The sequence below is a fragment of the Triticum aestivum genome, chromosome 3A (assembly GCF_018294505.1).
Source record: "Triticum aestivum cultivar Chinese Spring chromosome 3A, IWGSC CS RefSeq v2.1, whole genome shotgun sequence".
Classification (NCBI taxonomy): Eukaryota; Viridiplantae; Streptophyta; class Magnoliopsida; order Poales; family Poaceae; genus Triticum; species Triticum aestivum.
The window spans coordinates 43,069,418-43,085,066 of record NC_057800.1 but is presented as its reverse complement, the minus strand read 5'-3'; the positions used below and the strand labels follow the sequence as shown (position 1 = coordinate 43,085,066).

Below are 15,649 nucleotides of genomic sequence, written 5' to 3'. Positions count from 1 at the left end.
ACTTACTAAGAAGGCACCGGTTCTTGACTTCGAGATTCTCAATCCCCATACCCCCTTGGTCTTTCGGTCTACAAATGATATCCCACTTCGCTAACCGATATTTTCTCTTAGGCTCATCCCCCTGCCAAAAGAACCTCGATCGATAGAAGTCCAGTCGTTTCCTAACTCCAACTGGGACTTCAAAGAAGGACAAAAGGAACATGGGCATGCTCGTGAGCACCGAATTAATAAGAATTAAACGGCCTCCATACGACATGAGCTTGCCCTTCCAACAACTTAGCTTCTTCTCGAAACGATCCTCAATACACTTCCATTCATTATTCGTGAGCTTGCGGTGATGAATAGGAATTCCTAAGTAGGTAAAAGGCAGCTCACCCAAACCACATCCGAACAACTGCTTGTAATCCTCTTGTTCCTCTTTGGCTCTCCCAAAGCAGAACAACTCACTTTTGTGGAAGTTAATTTTGAGCCCACTTAGCTGCTCAAACAAACAAAGCAGCAGCTTCAGATTTCTAGCTTTTACCAAGTCATGCTCCATGAAGATGATAGTGTCATCAGCGTATTGCAGGATGGATATACCCCCATCCACTAAGTGTGGCACCAAGCCCCCTATTTGGCCAACTTCCTTGGCTCTCCCTAACAACACCGCCAACATATCGGCTACTATGTTGAACAGAATAGGGGACATCGGATCTCCCTGCCGCAGGCCCTTATGTGTCTGGAAGTAATGACCGACATCGTCATTCACTTTTATGCCAACACTACCCTTTTGCGTAAAAGTTTCAATCTGGCTCCTCCAGCCCTCGTGGAAACCTTTCATACGCAAAGCTTGTTGCAGAAAAGGCCATTTAACTTTGTCATACGCTTTCTCAAAATCTACTTTAAAGATGACTCCATCAAGTTTCTTAGAGTGAATTTCCTGGAGCGTTTCATGCAACACCACCACCCCTTCAAGGATGTTTCTGTCTGGCATGAAAGCTGTTTGGGATTGCTGCACCACAGAATGCGCAATCTGTGTGAGCCTATTAGTCCCAACCTTGGTAAAAATTTTGAAACTGACATTCAAGAGGCAGATAGGACGGAACTGCTCAATCCTGAGAGCGTCGGTCTTCTTTGGAAGCAACGTTATCGTTCCAAAGTTCAAATGAAAAAGTTGAAGCCGTCCAGCAAAAAGGTCGTGGAACATGGGTAGCAGATCCCCTTTGATGATATGCCAACATCTTTTGTAAAACTCCGCCGGGAACCCATCCGGCCCGGGAGCCTTATTGTTCTCCATCTGAGAGATGGCATCGAAAACCTCCTTTTCCGTAAATGGCGCAACTAGCATGTCATTATCAGCAGCCATCTTAGCATGCTTCGTTTATTTCTGACTTTACACCCCTCAAGAACTCGACGTGGGTTAATTGGGTCTTTCACTCGGTGCTGGACATAACAATAGCATAGATTGTCTCTGTCAAATTGATGTTGCCTCTGTCAAATTGTCACAAAATTAGTTTCAATTCGTCTTACTTGTGCACTGCTACCTTCATTCTGACTCCTAATTCTTGTACTCCCTCCACTAAAGTTGTATTAAACCTGCGTCAATTAATTTGGATTGGAGGGAGTAACAAAATGTAATATCTTCGAAATGTTCAGATTGCGTGTATGTTAATCGTAAGTTTAGGTGACAGACAACTTTTGGGGTTGATCACGGCGCGCCGAACCTCCGGTGTGAAACCCGTATGGTGCGGAGATCTGCCTTAAGCTTATTCTCCTATGGTGCGGCGTTCAGCTATTTGCACGACCAAGTTGTTCAAAAAACGATGATCAATTGCTTGTTGTTGTAATATACAGATGAGGATGACACTTCTACTTTGGTACCGAAGCGGGAGTCTGATGATGATACGTACTATCGCTGAATCTGGAGCTGTGTTAATCTCAGTCTTCGTGTCCTGCCCGTAGCTAGTGCCTAGTGCATGCCCAGGCATTAAAACGAACAGGCATATGCATGCTGCTGGGGCAACAAATAGCCCCATCGATCAGGCAGGCACGATAGGGTTCCTGTGAGTGGACCTACACGACGTCGTGCTCATATTCTCGTGGATGAAAGTAAAGGGAAAATATTTTCACAAATAAACCACGAATGCTAGCTTGGTGCGGCTCTTAGTCACGGAGGGAGAGACACGAGGGGAGGAGACGACGGTAGAAAATGCTTTTCTTATAGCATGTAGAGCCACATATAACAAATATGGCCCCTCAAACGCCCACGGCGCGTCCGCGAGAGTGAAAGTGCGGGCTACTATTCATTGTAGCAGTGTTTTGCTCGATCGGATCGCCAGGATCGTTGCCTCTGAGATCCAACGGACAAGATCAGTTTGGAAACGCTATCCGACGACCCAAATTCAGGCGCCCTAAGGAGGCTTCATTTTGCTCCACACTCTAACAATGAGATACCTACATGCTTCTATAGTCGGTAGCCCTACAATCGGACAAGTCATTTTCCCGCAAAGCAGCAAAAACTCAAACAAGCTGCAAATTTGGGGCAAAAATAAGCTAGCTCTATTTCAAGATGCATCATGCATGCATGCATGTCCTAATAAAATATGCTAACCACATGCAAAAAGACATGTTGCGGCAAAGCAGAGAACTATACTCCTACATAGCAATTATCTCACTTGCGTCCATAAAGACATGTACAATGGTGGCATATTGATACAGATGCCCCATAATAAATAATAGTTTGAAGCACCTATATTTATTTCTTCTCCCCAATGCAAGTTACTCCCTCCATCATAGTTTAGAAGGCACAGTTAAATTTGCTTGCGTTTCCGCAATAAACAAGGTTTAGGTCGCATTGCATTTATTTTTAGTACCTAATTAGTACTCTGATATACTATTTCTATATGCATGCGTAGTGTGAATGCTATTTTTTAGCCCATCTCACAATCAATAGATAACCACCTAGGTCTCAGAAAATTTCCAAGCGCGTCTTCTAAACCGTGATGGAGGGAGTACAACTTATGGGCCTCATTAAGTAATAAAAAATAAAGACTCTGGTACACATGCATCTCTACTTTTCAGTCAAACTTTTTCAGTTTTTGACACCGGACCATACTTTGTCTCTCCAAGCACCCGCCTCCTGCAGAGGATCCTGCTTCCCTATCCAAACCTACTTTAGCTAATATCCGATCATACATGACATGCGAGGCATCACCCTGAGGCAATGCATTGTACATGCCCTCAGGACATGGCCAATGCTCCAAGTTGGACTGCTGCCCCATAGAAAAAGCTGGTGATGTGGAAGAGAGAGGGAAAAAAGCTAGTGCTTGAAGAGAGGAACGGGTTCTTGTAGAGGAGACCGGTGCTTCATCCAAAAAGTTGAAATAAAGCAAAAACAAAAGAACTGGCTGTGAGAGATGTAATGCATGTGTAAAGGAAAAAAGTAAGAGAGATACTAAGAAATATGACAAAGGTGTGGTCCGGCCAATCTATAACTGATTTGGGGAGAGAAAAATTATACAGTGGTCTCAACCTACATGACACATGGGGCAGCTACATGGTGCTGCCTCCATCATACATGCCCTAAGAGTCCTAGTTGTCAAGATCCACTTGGACTCATGTCATCTTCGTGTCGTCAAGATCATGCATGCAAGGGGCACCTACACCACTTGCTAACCTAGTGGTTCTTTTACCTAAAGTGACGACGGTGAATTCGTGTGTCCATGAGGGGACCATCTGTGTGACAATGGAATCTTCTGACTCAGCTAGATTTACTTTTGTACTACTTTATACATTACCTATGTGTCACAACGTCACCGTGAATGCGTGATGCATAGTACGCAGGTTGCGTGCATGAACAACCCAAGAAACTAGCATATTCCTGCTTCACAGAGAAGCAAGGGCGGTGCCCTGCCGAATGCTTGCTTGGGTGGAGTGAAAATGACAATATCTCATCAAAATTTAACACAACATATAAAACGTCAAATAAACATAATAGATTTATCATGAAATACATTTTTATAACATCCATGAAATTTAAAGATCCGTGATTCTAATCTTCAATAGACATTGTGTGAGTGTGCATGTGTCTCGGAAGAGAGTAGTACATCAGCAAAGAGGAAGAGGGGATTGGGAAAAGGAGTGTGGGTCTACATTTCAGAAAGAGGCCCTAATAACATATATGGGCTCTGCGACCAGGGCGCCAATGATCGTTCCCTTCCTGAAGACATTGCAAAGAATGCATATCCCTGCCGCAACTTGTTCAGCTTCCTCTTCTTTGCTTCCTCCAAAGCTGTGTTAGTGAGGCACCGTTACCCGTTCTCTTGCAGCACTACTACCTCCTTCGAGCCTTCGTCACCTGAAAAGTGAACAAAGCACTTTAGAGAGAGTGGCTAACATAAGGTGCTTTTTCAACGGGGAAATACCTTTTGGTTCCTGAGTGTATATACACCTTATGTGAGTTCTTTTTAATAATTACAAAAATTGTCAAAAAAGTTTAGAAGTTTTTTTAATAAACTTGACTTTCTTTTGCACTATAATATAAATTTTCATGAAAAAACCCAGCGTATACTTCAGGGCAAAAAACTAAAATTATTTTGCTATTATAGGTCACTATCCACACTATTTTGTCCGAATTTTTTGTTTTTTTGGAAAAGAAGTCAACGGATGTTTTTATTTTTGTGGAATTTTACTTACAAGTACAATGGAAGGTCAACTTTATTTTTAAAATATTTTCAGAAGTTTTTGAATTTTTATTTAATTACAAAAATATTTTTCCATATAGGGTGCATATACACTCATAGACCAAAAGTTTCCCTCCCTTTTTAACGGGCCTAATGCAGACGAATGGTGCCACTTGGAGTGGAGGTTGTTGTGTCCGATGTTTGTTGGCCGCTGTTTTTGGCTTTACTGTTGTTGCACTCTCAGTATGTTACCCTTCTGAGTTTGCCTCTATATTGTCCCGTGGTGTAATGTGCTTCCTCGAAAGCATCCTCCTTTATGCTAGTGTTGTCTTGTATGTGCTCAGAATATAACATGTGGTGCATCACATAACTAACCTATACTCAACTCCAAATGTTTAGGAGGTTGGTTCTCGCGTTGTATTGTAACTATGTACTTGGTGTTTTGCATTTTTTGTGTTCTTGCTTCGGCAAGTGGTACTTACACTTGGGCATATCCGGGCCGGGCCAAAAAAAGCCCGGTGCTAAAAACCCAGGCCCGAGCTTGGCCAGGCCTGACTGTCTGTCCTACTAAATCGGGCCCGAGCCCAAAAAAGCCCGACACGGCTCAGTCGGCCCGACCTGACTACAGTAAAATTTAGTTTTCTGCACGCCCGAGCCCGGCCCAATCTTCCTGTCCGGCTTAGTTTTCAGGCTCGAGCCCGGACCGATGGCATGCACAGGCCCAGCCCGGCCCAGAATTTTTGGGCCGGGTCGAGTCGGGCTGTCTGGGCCGGGCTGCCCATGGCCAGGTATAGTGGTAACGCCCCTTGTGCTGTCAAGGTTTTTGGTCTAGATTCTCTTGTAAACATGATCAATCTCTTTCTCATATGACATCATAAATTTGACGAAGACCGAGCCTGAAAGTAGGAAGGCAAATAGGTGGTTTGGATCACAATCTTGACTGGGCAACCGTGCTACGGGGTGCTTACCCAAAGGTTCACCGGCCATGGGTGCTCAGAATGTAACGTGGTCCTCCACTTTCAGAGCATCTCCAATAGCCGTGCCAAACTAGCGCCGCGCCACAAAATTTTTCATTTTAGCACGCGCGCAATTGAAATAGTTGCTCCAGCGGGCGCGCGAAAACAGTGCGCGCGGCATACCTAGTCCAGCGCACGGGACGAAACTCAATCGCGCACCGCTTATTTGCTGCGCCCGCTCCCGCGCGCTCGCTCGCACCTCCCACCCCCCATCCAGCCACGCCGCCGCCGCCGACCGCGCCACCCGGCGACCGTTCCGGCGCTTTCCCGGCCTATCCCCGCCCCGCGCACGCGCTTTCTCCGGCCCCCCTCTAGTCCCGCCGCCCCTCGCGCGCGCTGGTCCTCCGACGAACAGCGCCCGCGCGCTCGCTGCCGCTCGGCGCCCGCAAGGTGTTCGACAAAACACCTAGAAGGTATGTATTGCTCAAAAGCCATGAATTTCGTGCATGTTGATTGTAGTTTTTTATTTATAGCATAGTATTCAACATTGTAGATGAGTTCGTCGTATGATTCTTCCGAAGAAGAATTTGATATGGAAGAGGAGGAGGATCTTGCGATGATCCTAGCTATGCATATCAATAAAAAACCGAAGCACGGTGGTTCGGTTATGGGTCGGCAGAAAATTTGGAGGGATAGGATCGATGCCCACAACAGATTGATCAGACATTATTTTGCGGAGAATCCCACATACCCCGAGTCGTATTTTCTTCGCTGGTTTAGGATGAGCACCGAGTTGTTCAGGCGCATTGCAGAGAAACTAGCGAGCCATGACTGCTTTTTTCAGCAAAGGAGGAATGCCGCCGGAGAGCTCGGGCATAGCACCTTTCAGAAGGTGACAGCCGCTTTGCGTATGTTGGCATACGGTATACCGGCTGATCTAGTTGACGATCACTTGGCTATGGGTGAGAGCCAAGCCATCATGTGTGTCAAGCGCTTCGCAGTCGAAATTGTGCAAGTGTTTGGTGAGGAGTATTTGAGATCTCCCAACACTGAAGACGTCGCAAGGCTTTTGGCGATGAACAAAGCTCGCGGCTTTTCTGGCATGCTTGGCTCAATAGATTGCATGCATTGGAGTTAGAAAAATTGTCCAAAGGCATGGCATGGGCAATTCCACAGCCAAAAAAAGGGTTCCACTATAATCCTTGAAGCGGTGGCCGATCAAGAGACTTGGATTTGGCATGCATTCTTTGGAATGCCTGGATCTTTGAATGACATCAATGTTGTCAACCGGTCACCACTGATGAATAAGATTACAAATGGGGAGTTGCCACCGGTGCAGTTTGTAGCAAGTGATCGTACATACAACTATGGTTGTTATCTAGCGGATGGCATCTATCCAAAGTGGCAAACCTTTGTCAAGCCGTTGAAAAAGCTAGAAGGTAAGAAAGAACTTGATTTCCACAATGCTCAGGCGGCGGCTAGAAAAGATGTGGAGAGAGCTTTTGGGATTTTGCAAGCCCAATTTGTTATTGTGAGAGGACCGGCCAGATTTTGGGATCAGAAGATGCTTTTGTACATAATGCACGCTTGTGTGATCATGCACAACATGGTCATCGAGAATGAGCGTGGCCAAGATGTAGACTACTCTCAGTATGAGCTCTTGGGATATCCCGTGCGAGTGCGACGGAGGGCTGAAAGGGTGGCCCGTTTTGTTGCCTCCTATCATGCCATTCGACGTCCCGCAACGCATAATGAGCTTCAGAAGGATCTCATTGAGGAGTGATGGGCATGGAATGGACGACAAAAAGCATCATGAAATGTGCGTTCGTTATTGTATTGTTGAACTATTTGTTGTGTTTAATTGCACTATTTGTTGTATTGAATGATAAACTGTTTGTTTGAGTTGTAATATCGAAACTGAACCATTTATTTTGGTTTGTTTTGATCTTTTTGCTTCTGTTTTCGAATGCATATGTTGTTTGTGCGAGAGTCGCGCGCGCCGCATTTTTGCGCGCTGCTGGAGCGGCACGCTGCATTTTAGCGCGGCTGCTGGAGCCAGCGCTGCGCGCCGCGCCAAACCAGGCGATGGGCGCGCGCTAAATCTGTTTTTTGCGCGCGGCGCGTTCGGCGCCTGTTGAAGATGCTCTCAATGCATAACTTTAGTCGGTATGCTAACTCTATGAATAGGAAACAAGTGGCTTAAGACTAGTCACATTGAAGAGTAACTTACACTAGTAACATACACGCCAATCTTAGACTATGTTACTATCTCCATAGTGGGTAGTAGTAACATATGTGTAGTATAGTGCAAAGCTTCATTTATTAGGTTATAGACTCATTTTGTGTTGGTATGTGTGATGTTACTTATAGAATGAGTAACTAGCTAAGTTACTCAATTTACCTCTCTCCTTGTTAACTCATTGCCACATATGCAAATTTGCTGAGTTAGACCCGATGTTACGCTTGAAGTTACTCCCACTGTGGCCAGTCTAAGAAAGTTAGGTTTGGACAGCAACAGTATGATGTACAAGTCCCTCGAAACAGGTTTTCACACCGCTTTATATATAAAGCAACCATCACAAACAGTACCCTGCAGCTTTCGACGGGTTTTCAGTTTTCCTTCTAGCTGAAGTACCGGCATTCTTTCTGCCGTTTATTTTTTTCTATATAAGAAACAGTCTTTCTGCCTCAGTCGACTGAGACTTATCCGTGAGATCTTACATTAAGATACGTGCAATTTTTTTTTCAGTTTTTTCTTTTTTTCTCTTGCATGTTATGCATTTGGCTTAGACTTGGTTAAATCTCAGTCGACTGAGACCTAGCCATCCTATAAGAAAATATTTTATCATTTAGGTAGGGACAGTATCTACACATGATTTTCCATATTGATGGCCTATCAGTATATCAACATATTTTGGTCGAAACTCATGTGATTATGTCAATAGAATAAGATTGCATCCATTCATTCAGTGATTTTAAGGTCGGCAGTAAACTTTTCAAAATGGAGCGCATCCACGTCCAAAAAACTGGAGCACATCCCTAATTGCACAGGTATATCATGAAACTACCGAGCTGCCGGCTCCAAGATTCTAGGAAGTGAACGCAGGTAACAAACACATAAGAATAGAAAAAACGTCCAAGTGGTCACTCGTACGCGCTAACCCTACGCGTAATGGAAAGGTGGCCGGTCCAGTTGGATGAAAATGCACGCTAACCCCTCAAGTATTATATATAGTGAACAATAAGAGCCGGAGCTCCCCCCTTGGCTCACTCGATCGCCCCACAGCACAGCACACAGTAGCGTAGCCACCCCCGATCTCCCTAACTAATGCACCATGGATCTCATTCCCATGGCAGAGAGCTTCCCGGCGAGGATGTGCGAGATTGAGGAGGAGGCGGAGTGCTTCAGGAAGAACCTCCGGTAAGCAAGCATGCATGCATGAACCCACCAGCTTTCTCTCGTTTAGCTTTTCTTGTTCATCGTCGATCATCAGCAAAATTGGTCGACGGCCCGTGGGTCGGCCGGCTTTTCTGCACCAGGACCAGGACGAGCAACAGCAAGCAGCAGGCGCTCAAGCCCATGCCCCAGCCAAGCAAGGACCACATCTCCGTCCTTCTCTCGACCACCGACGTGTACGAGGTAAGTGCATATTCTTTCTTAGTATGTTTTTGTTTATTATTATCTACTCCCTACTAGTGATCTAAATGCTTTTATATTAGTTTATGAAGGGAGTACTTCAAATTAGCCTGATTTGCTCTTCCTAAATTCTATGTATGGACATGTAGGCTGTTGAGCACGTAGCCACTAAGATGGCGAGTGGCCTCGTCGTTTCGGACAATGGTGGTGGTGGCGGCGGCGACAGCAGCGGCAGTGACAATTTCGGGTCGCAGGTGAGACCATCTCAATATTATCTGATTTCATCCCCCTTTGCTGTGATACGTCTGTGTGGTCAGCTTATTTTATTAGAGCATGTGCATGTCAACTAGCTCGACTACACTTTCATCATGTCTCAGCACATTAAGGACATGGTCAACGGTGGCGGCGACATCTGTGAGGTAGTACTCCTACTAGTTAATTTTCCACTCTGTAGTGACCGAAAACGTCCTATATTTGTTTATTGCTAATTATGGCGCCACCACATACATGCAGCTTGCTGCACAAGTGGCCATTCAGGTGACGAACGGCCTCCAGATTGTTCCCGTCACCTCTCCGGCGGCGCAGGTGAGATATTGCTACTCTACAGACTGATCTGGTTTGATATTTTGTTTTGCGTCATCCTGATGCCTCCACCTAAAGCACCCACTCTCTCTCACACACACACACATACAAAAATACATTTCCCCGTGGTCTGCCATCTCTTTCATTCCTATCAGTTATTCCACTTGTTTGCCATGATTGTTGTGGATGATGATGATGATGATGATGATGATGATGATACACATTACAGGTCGGGGCCAACAACAACGCCCACGACGACTTCAGTATCAACATAGACCAATTCAACGAGGAGCCGCCTACCACGGTACTATCCTCAGCACAGCTCTCACAAGCGCTGATGACGGTAGCCTTGCTCACTATGGCCATCGACGTTGGCACTGTGCTCTACAAGCCGGTGAGAGGCGTGGTGTTCGGCCACAACAAGCTTGCCTATTACCTCACCCTCGCTGGTATTTTCATTGCCGGAGTAGCGGAGGCCCTGATCTCCTCCTGGCTGTCCCGCTCTCACGAGGTTGACAAGCGTTGTTTCTCATTCGGAAGGGCTGTCCTGTGCGCCTCGCTCGTGCCATTTGTCGCCATCATCGGCATCGGAGGTTTCGCTTTCGTGGAAGGCTGATAGAACTCTTCTACTTGCTTATGATGCCGACACCCACAGTTACTTTGTAAGAACATCTTCATATATAAGTCGGTTTAGTTCTCCAAGGCTTATGCGCCAAGTTGACGTACATTGAAATTTTAATGATCTACATGATCATACATCACGCGGCCCTAGAGGGTAACCCGCTTAAACACTGCAATCCCTATCATTATATTCTTGAACCGGGCATTACCCCCTTTCCATTAATTAGTTGCATAACAGAGATACAACGTTCACACAACAAGAGATACATGAAGAGAGAAAGAGAAGAAGCGAGTGGTCTAAGTGGTTGCATGCATCACCCAGATGCAGAGGCCGGGGGTCTTCCTCCTTTTCTAAAAAAACACACATCAAGAGCCTGATGAAAAGAAGGATGAACATGAGTGGAGTACGGGGTGCAATTTACCAACCAAAAATGTATCACGTGTCTTGCTCAAACGTTGCACATGCTCATCCACTCCTTTAGAGGAAGATAGATAGTGGCCTAAGTGGCACTTGCTTATTACTGCAGCTTCCACTCCATTAATTTCAGTGCCACACATGGATGCGACGTGACAGCCCATGCGTGCAGCTGGTTCTTTTTGGAAAGAATGTGACTCCAGATGACAACAATGTGCACACCTTTTCTTCTCTCAATGGTTAGTTTGGTTCAAACATCCATGATGCTAAGCCCCGCGTTTGGTGGTCTTCATGAGTGCGAGGCTGCAAGAGGTGGCAGGATAATAAACTCAAAATTCGTTGGTAATTCTGATGGTGTGGTCGGTCTAGAGAGAGATGAACAAAAATCTGTTTGATAAGGTCCAACACTGTTGAAGAGACTCTTAGAACAGATAAAAACTTAATTCTTCTCGCGAGTCGCCTGGCCTCCCTTAGGTCTGATATGAATAGCAGGATGACAGTATGAGTGGAGAGCTGAATGGAACCACCCTTTCTACAGTGGCGGAGCTAGGCAGGTATATTATTTCTAATCTAAGCAACCCTTAAAAAAATTCCTGATTTTGATTAAGGCTGGGGGGGGGGGGGGGGGGGGTGCATGGCCCCTGCAGGCCATAACATAGCTCCGCCACTGCCTTCGTGGATGGCTTTGTGGCGTGCCGTCCACGCTGCCCATGCGATAATGAATCTATGAGGTTCAAGATCATTGTTTAGCATTAGGCTCTATAGTGACGGAGACATATTCGACAACTTCTTCTTCCCCATGTCCCACACGCAGCGGGCCATGGCACATTCAATAGTGAATGCCACCATTAGTCCTCAGCCCCGCAAATGTCGCAGCAACTCGTAGTTGTCGTGTTTTAGGAGATCAGTTATAGGGTGCTAAGCACCAAAGAAAAACCTTTAATAATTAAGGGACTTGGATTTTCCACAGCTGATTGGTTACATTAACGCGTAAAGAACATAACTCGGTAATTGATCCCATTTGCATGAGAATTGCTTTGCAGAAGAGGCACCCGGTGGGGCTGAAGAAACCACCAAAGTTGATATGTACATTTTATTCCCCTCCAATAATTGGGCCGGATCATGTCATTGATGTTTGGGGTGATGGCTCTGCACATGGTAAGCGGAGCGACATACAGTGATTGCCGAGCTATTCGGCCTAAAAATATTGCATTTTTATTCTTGTGGATTTTTGTAGGGATATGATCATAGTTTTCTAACTCATTGTTTCGATCCGCTCATGATTTATAGACATTTTGTTCCTGTATAGACAAAAGGTTTATCACTTTTTTGACCCACAATACATTCCATTTTATATATAGAGGATGAAAGTAGCTAGATGCGCTAAGCACATGACGTGTTGTGCATGATAGTGCTACCAATAAGTTAACACCTTACATTGAAACCAATAAACACAACTTACAAAGTTCGTACAGATCCTTCTTTTTTAAAACGGATTACACACCTAGACATATAGTGGCACATATATGCAACGTACATACGCACTTTACACTTGCAGGCCACTATTACAAACACTGTGCATATTAATCAGTCGATTCTTTTACTTTCATAAGGGGAAAGACTGGGCGTGTCGCAATGCCACACTGCCCTGATGGATTCTTTGTGCCCATCTTCATTAGCATGTAACCTTTGTCACCCCATGTGGCCCCCCACGAGTTCTTCACGATCCAATACTTGGCACCATCTTGTGCCTGTCGCCCGTAGCCTACTACGGTGACGGCATGGGTCAGCTTCGTGGTGCTACATGGCCCGTTGAAGATGCCTCCCTTGTAGTGGTGGAAGTGGCTGCCACTTGACGCGATCAAAACGGCTATAGGTCGGTTAGCCACGGCGTTCCTCAGCGACACCTCGTTGTTGCCCTCGACTCTCCTGGAGCCAGTGATCTTTGCGGCCGGCTTACGGTTCGTTCTGCACCGACCAGTGGCTGCCTTGTATCCGTAGGAGGATGTGGTGGTGATCCCTCCATTCTGTTGGATCCACTAGAAAGCTCTGCTAGCCCGGCCGCCATTGCAACCGCCGTCGAAGGAGTCGCAGTCTACTAGCTGTTGCTCCGACAGAGACACCAGGGTCCCTCTCCTGAACTTGTGTAGTCCTTCGATTGCACCCACGGCGGCGAATGCCCAGCAAGATCCTGCAGTTGCATAGCAATGCTTAACTTAATCATTGAGCTAGCTGCGTATGTAAAAATGTATTTTGTAGCCGTTGTTGTTACTTTGTTGGCAAGTTGTCGTTCTCAATTGTCATAATTATATATAGCTAGTAGAGAAAAAAAACAACAGATGTTGCACGTACCGCATTTCCCTTGGTCGTTAACCGGGGTGATGGTGCCTCTCTTCCTCCAGTCCACGCTACTCGGCGCCCTGGCTGAGAAGTTGGCATACACGCGACACCCTCATATGTGCCCGCGCCATTGACAGGGCCAACATGGGTGGTGATAATCTGCTCGTCATCTTCCAGAATCTGCCTGGTATAAAGCGCCATGAACTCTTCATCTGTAAGGTCAGTGAAGGGACCCTCCCCAAGCTCGTACGTGAGCCCAGAGGTGGTGGCCTCGGCATTCACAGCCTCTATGTACCTCATGTTGCTCTTGTATACCTCAAACCGGCGAGCCTTCTCATCGGAGGTGGAGTAGGATCTGTTTTGCGCCGTCATCCACACATGGAAACGGCCCATCATCAGACCATGGTGGTCGTCGGTGCCGATGTCGGAGCGCTCACGGTCACGGGGAAGATCATCGCTCGTCGGCAACGACTCAGAGGAGCAGCCGGCTAGCATGAGGCAGCTGGTGGCAAGGAGCACACATAGCGCTACTGAAGAGCACCTACACATGGAGAACGTGATCGTGTGACCAGTCATTTGGTGGTAACGCTAGCGTGTTGATGGTGATTGGATGCCGCTCATGCTCAGCTAGGCTGTGGTGCTTTTATAGCCCAACTAAATCAGCTGCTATATGAAAGAAGTAACATGCCTGAGGGCATGGCCAACGTGCTGCCCCGCTGGTCCAGCTCGGCTCAGACTCTACAACGGAGGTTCGTGTGAGGTAGCGGCCTCTTGCAGAGGCGGCAGCTGCTCAATGAGGAAGAAGAAAATAGTAACTGAGATGAAGCACACTGAGACGAGGGAAGAAAGTGGTGATTCAGGTGGTGTGGACAAGGCATGTCTCCCACGTCTAGTCCACCCATATTTATTTATTTAGAGTAAAATCTTGTCCAAAGCGGAATCATCCGGTAGCCAACGGGGCACTGCACCAGCTATGTAATGCTTGTGCACATGCTTACATATCTGAAATCATAGAGGCCAAAATATCCGCGTATGAAATACTACGTATTAGCCAGCATGATGGCCGGATTAAACAAAGCGTCGACATGCGCGAGAAGTTAGGCTTCAATCGTGCAAACAATTTAATTGACTCAGTTGTGTTCCATGGATGGAAGTAGCTCTTGGATCAGATTAGAAAGAGAGGAGAGCTAACTGCATAACAAAACATGTCAAATCCGAGTAGAAGGCCACGATCCAGCATTGGCATATTTCAATTTTATCAGAAAGTATTCTACAAAGAAAATATTTCTTGTGTTATTTTGTTACAGCTCTCAAATTGTAGTAACAGTTTTTTTCAGTTTCAAAGAAAATAAATGTTTACTCGAGCTACTTAGCGTGTTTATCTGTGTAGTTATGGGCATGCGAGCGGCCGAGTAGAGGAGTACCAATTAATCCCCATATACTCACAGGAGATATTTGATCACACTAGGTTAGCTCTTTTGTAGGTTTTTATTTATTTTTAAATGGAAATATATATTCCATCATGCATGTGTATGTCGAAGAGGTGTGACGAACTAAGCCTAGCTCAGATGGTTAGGATCTTTGTAGTGGAATCAGCCCAATAAGGTTCAAGTCCTAGACTTGGGATAGGTGCTCGTATTTTTCTGGATTTATTTCAGTCTTTCCGGTGATATTTGTTTAGTGGGAGAAGATGTTCCCGTTAACTATGCAAGCGCATGTGTTCAGTGGAAGGAGATGTTCCCATTGACTACGTAGGCACCTATGATGACTTCGTCGATCTCAAAATGTTGTGCCGGCTCACTCTCTTGAAAATGCTCATCGGAGTAAGGTGTGTGTGCATTCATAGAGGTGAATGTATGCGTGTGTATGAGTGTCTGCATCTAATACTGCATTAAAAAAGGTGTCCTTATGTACACCCTCCTTACAAAATATATACAACTCCCAAGGCAAATCAATGGTTGAGATTAAAGCCGAGCTCATGTGGATATTTCACCATGTCGGTCAGCAGTTTCTTAGTTATTGCCACGATCAGGTGGTGTTCATGCCAGGATCTTAGTCATGAGTGAAAGTGGTTAAGTTTAATCCTAACTAAACAAAACATAGAGCATGCCGCACGATCCAGAGTTGTTGCTGCCACGATTTTAGTCAACTGGATAATACCATGTGTGTTGTTGTGAGAATCAGTTGTAATGTATACCAATGAGATTTGTTTTTACGAAACATAGAACATGACACACCATCCGGTGTTGTTGCTGTCATGATCTTAGAACATGAGTGCACATGGTTAAGTTTATCATTATAACTAAACAAAGCACAGAGTATGCCACACGATCCCGGTGTTGTTTGTGCCACGTTCCTAGTCCATGAGTGCAAGTGTTAAGCTTAGTCCTAACTAAACAAAATATAGGACACGCCACACGATCCGGTGATGTTGCTG

At 45.7% G+C, this 15,649-nt stretch overlaps 1 protein-coding gene and 1 pseudogene across 1 annotated transcript; one reads left to right on the top strand and one right to left on the bottom strand.

The window, feature by feature from the left end:
• The first annotated feature begins 8,882 nt into the window (after positions 1-8,882).
• On the top strand, positions 8,883-10,721 carry LOC123057804 (uncharacterized). The gene is made up of 6 exons (XM_044480690.1): positions 8,883-9,038; positions 9,158-9,257; positions 9,404-9,508; positions 9,605-9,673; positions 9,768-9,839; positions 10,066-10,721. Exons 1-6 carry the CDS (start codon positions 8,953-8,955, stop codon positions 10,450-10,452), a joined length of 819 nt encoding a protein of 272 aa, XP_044336625.1. The 5' UTR covers positions 8,883-8,952; the 3' UTR covers positions 10,453-10,721.
• Positions 10,722-12,326: 1,605 nt separating this feature from the next.
• Positions 12,327-13,805, bottom strand: LOC123057803 (ervatamin-B-like; annotated as a pseudogene).
• Between the last annotated feature and the right edge of the window lie 1,844 nt (positions 13,806-15,649).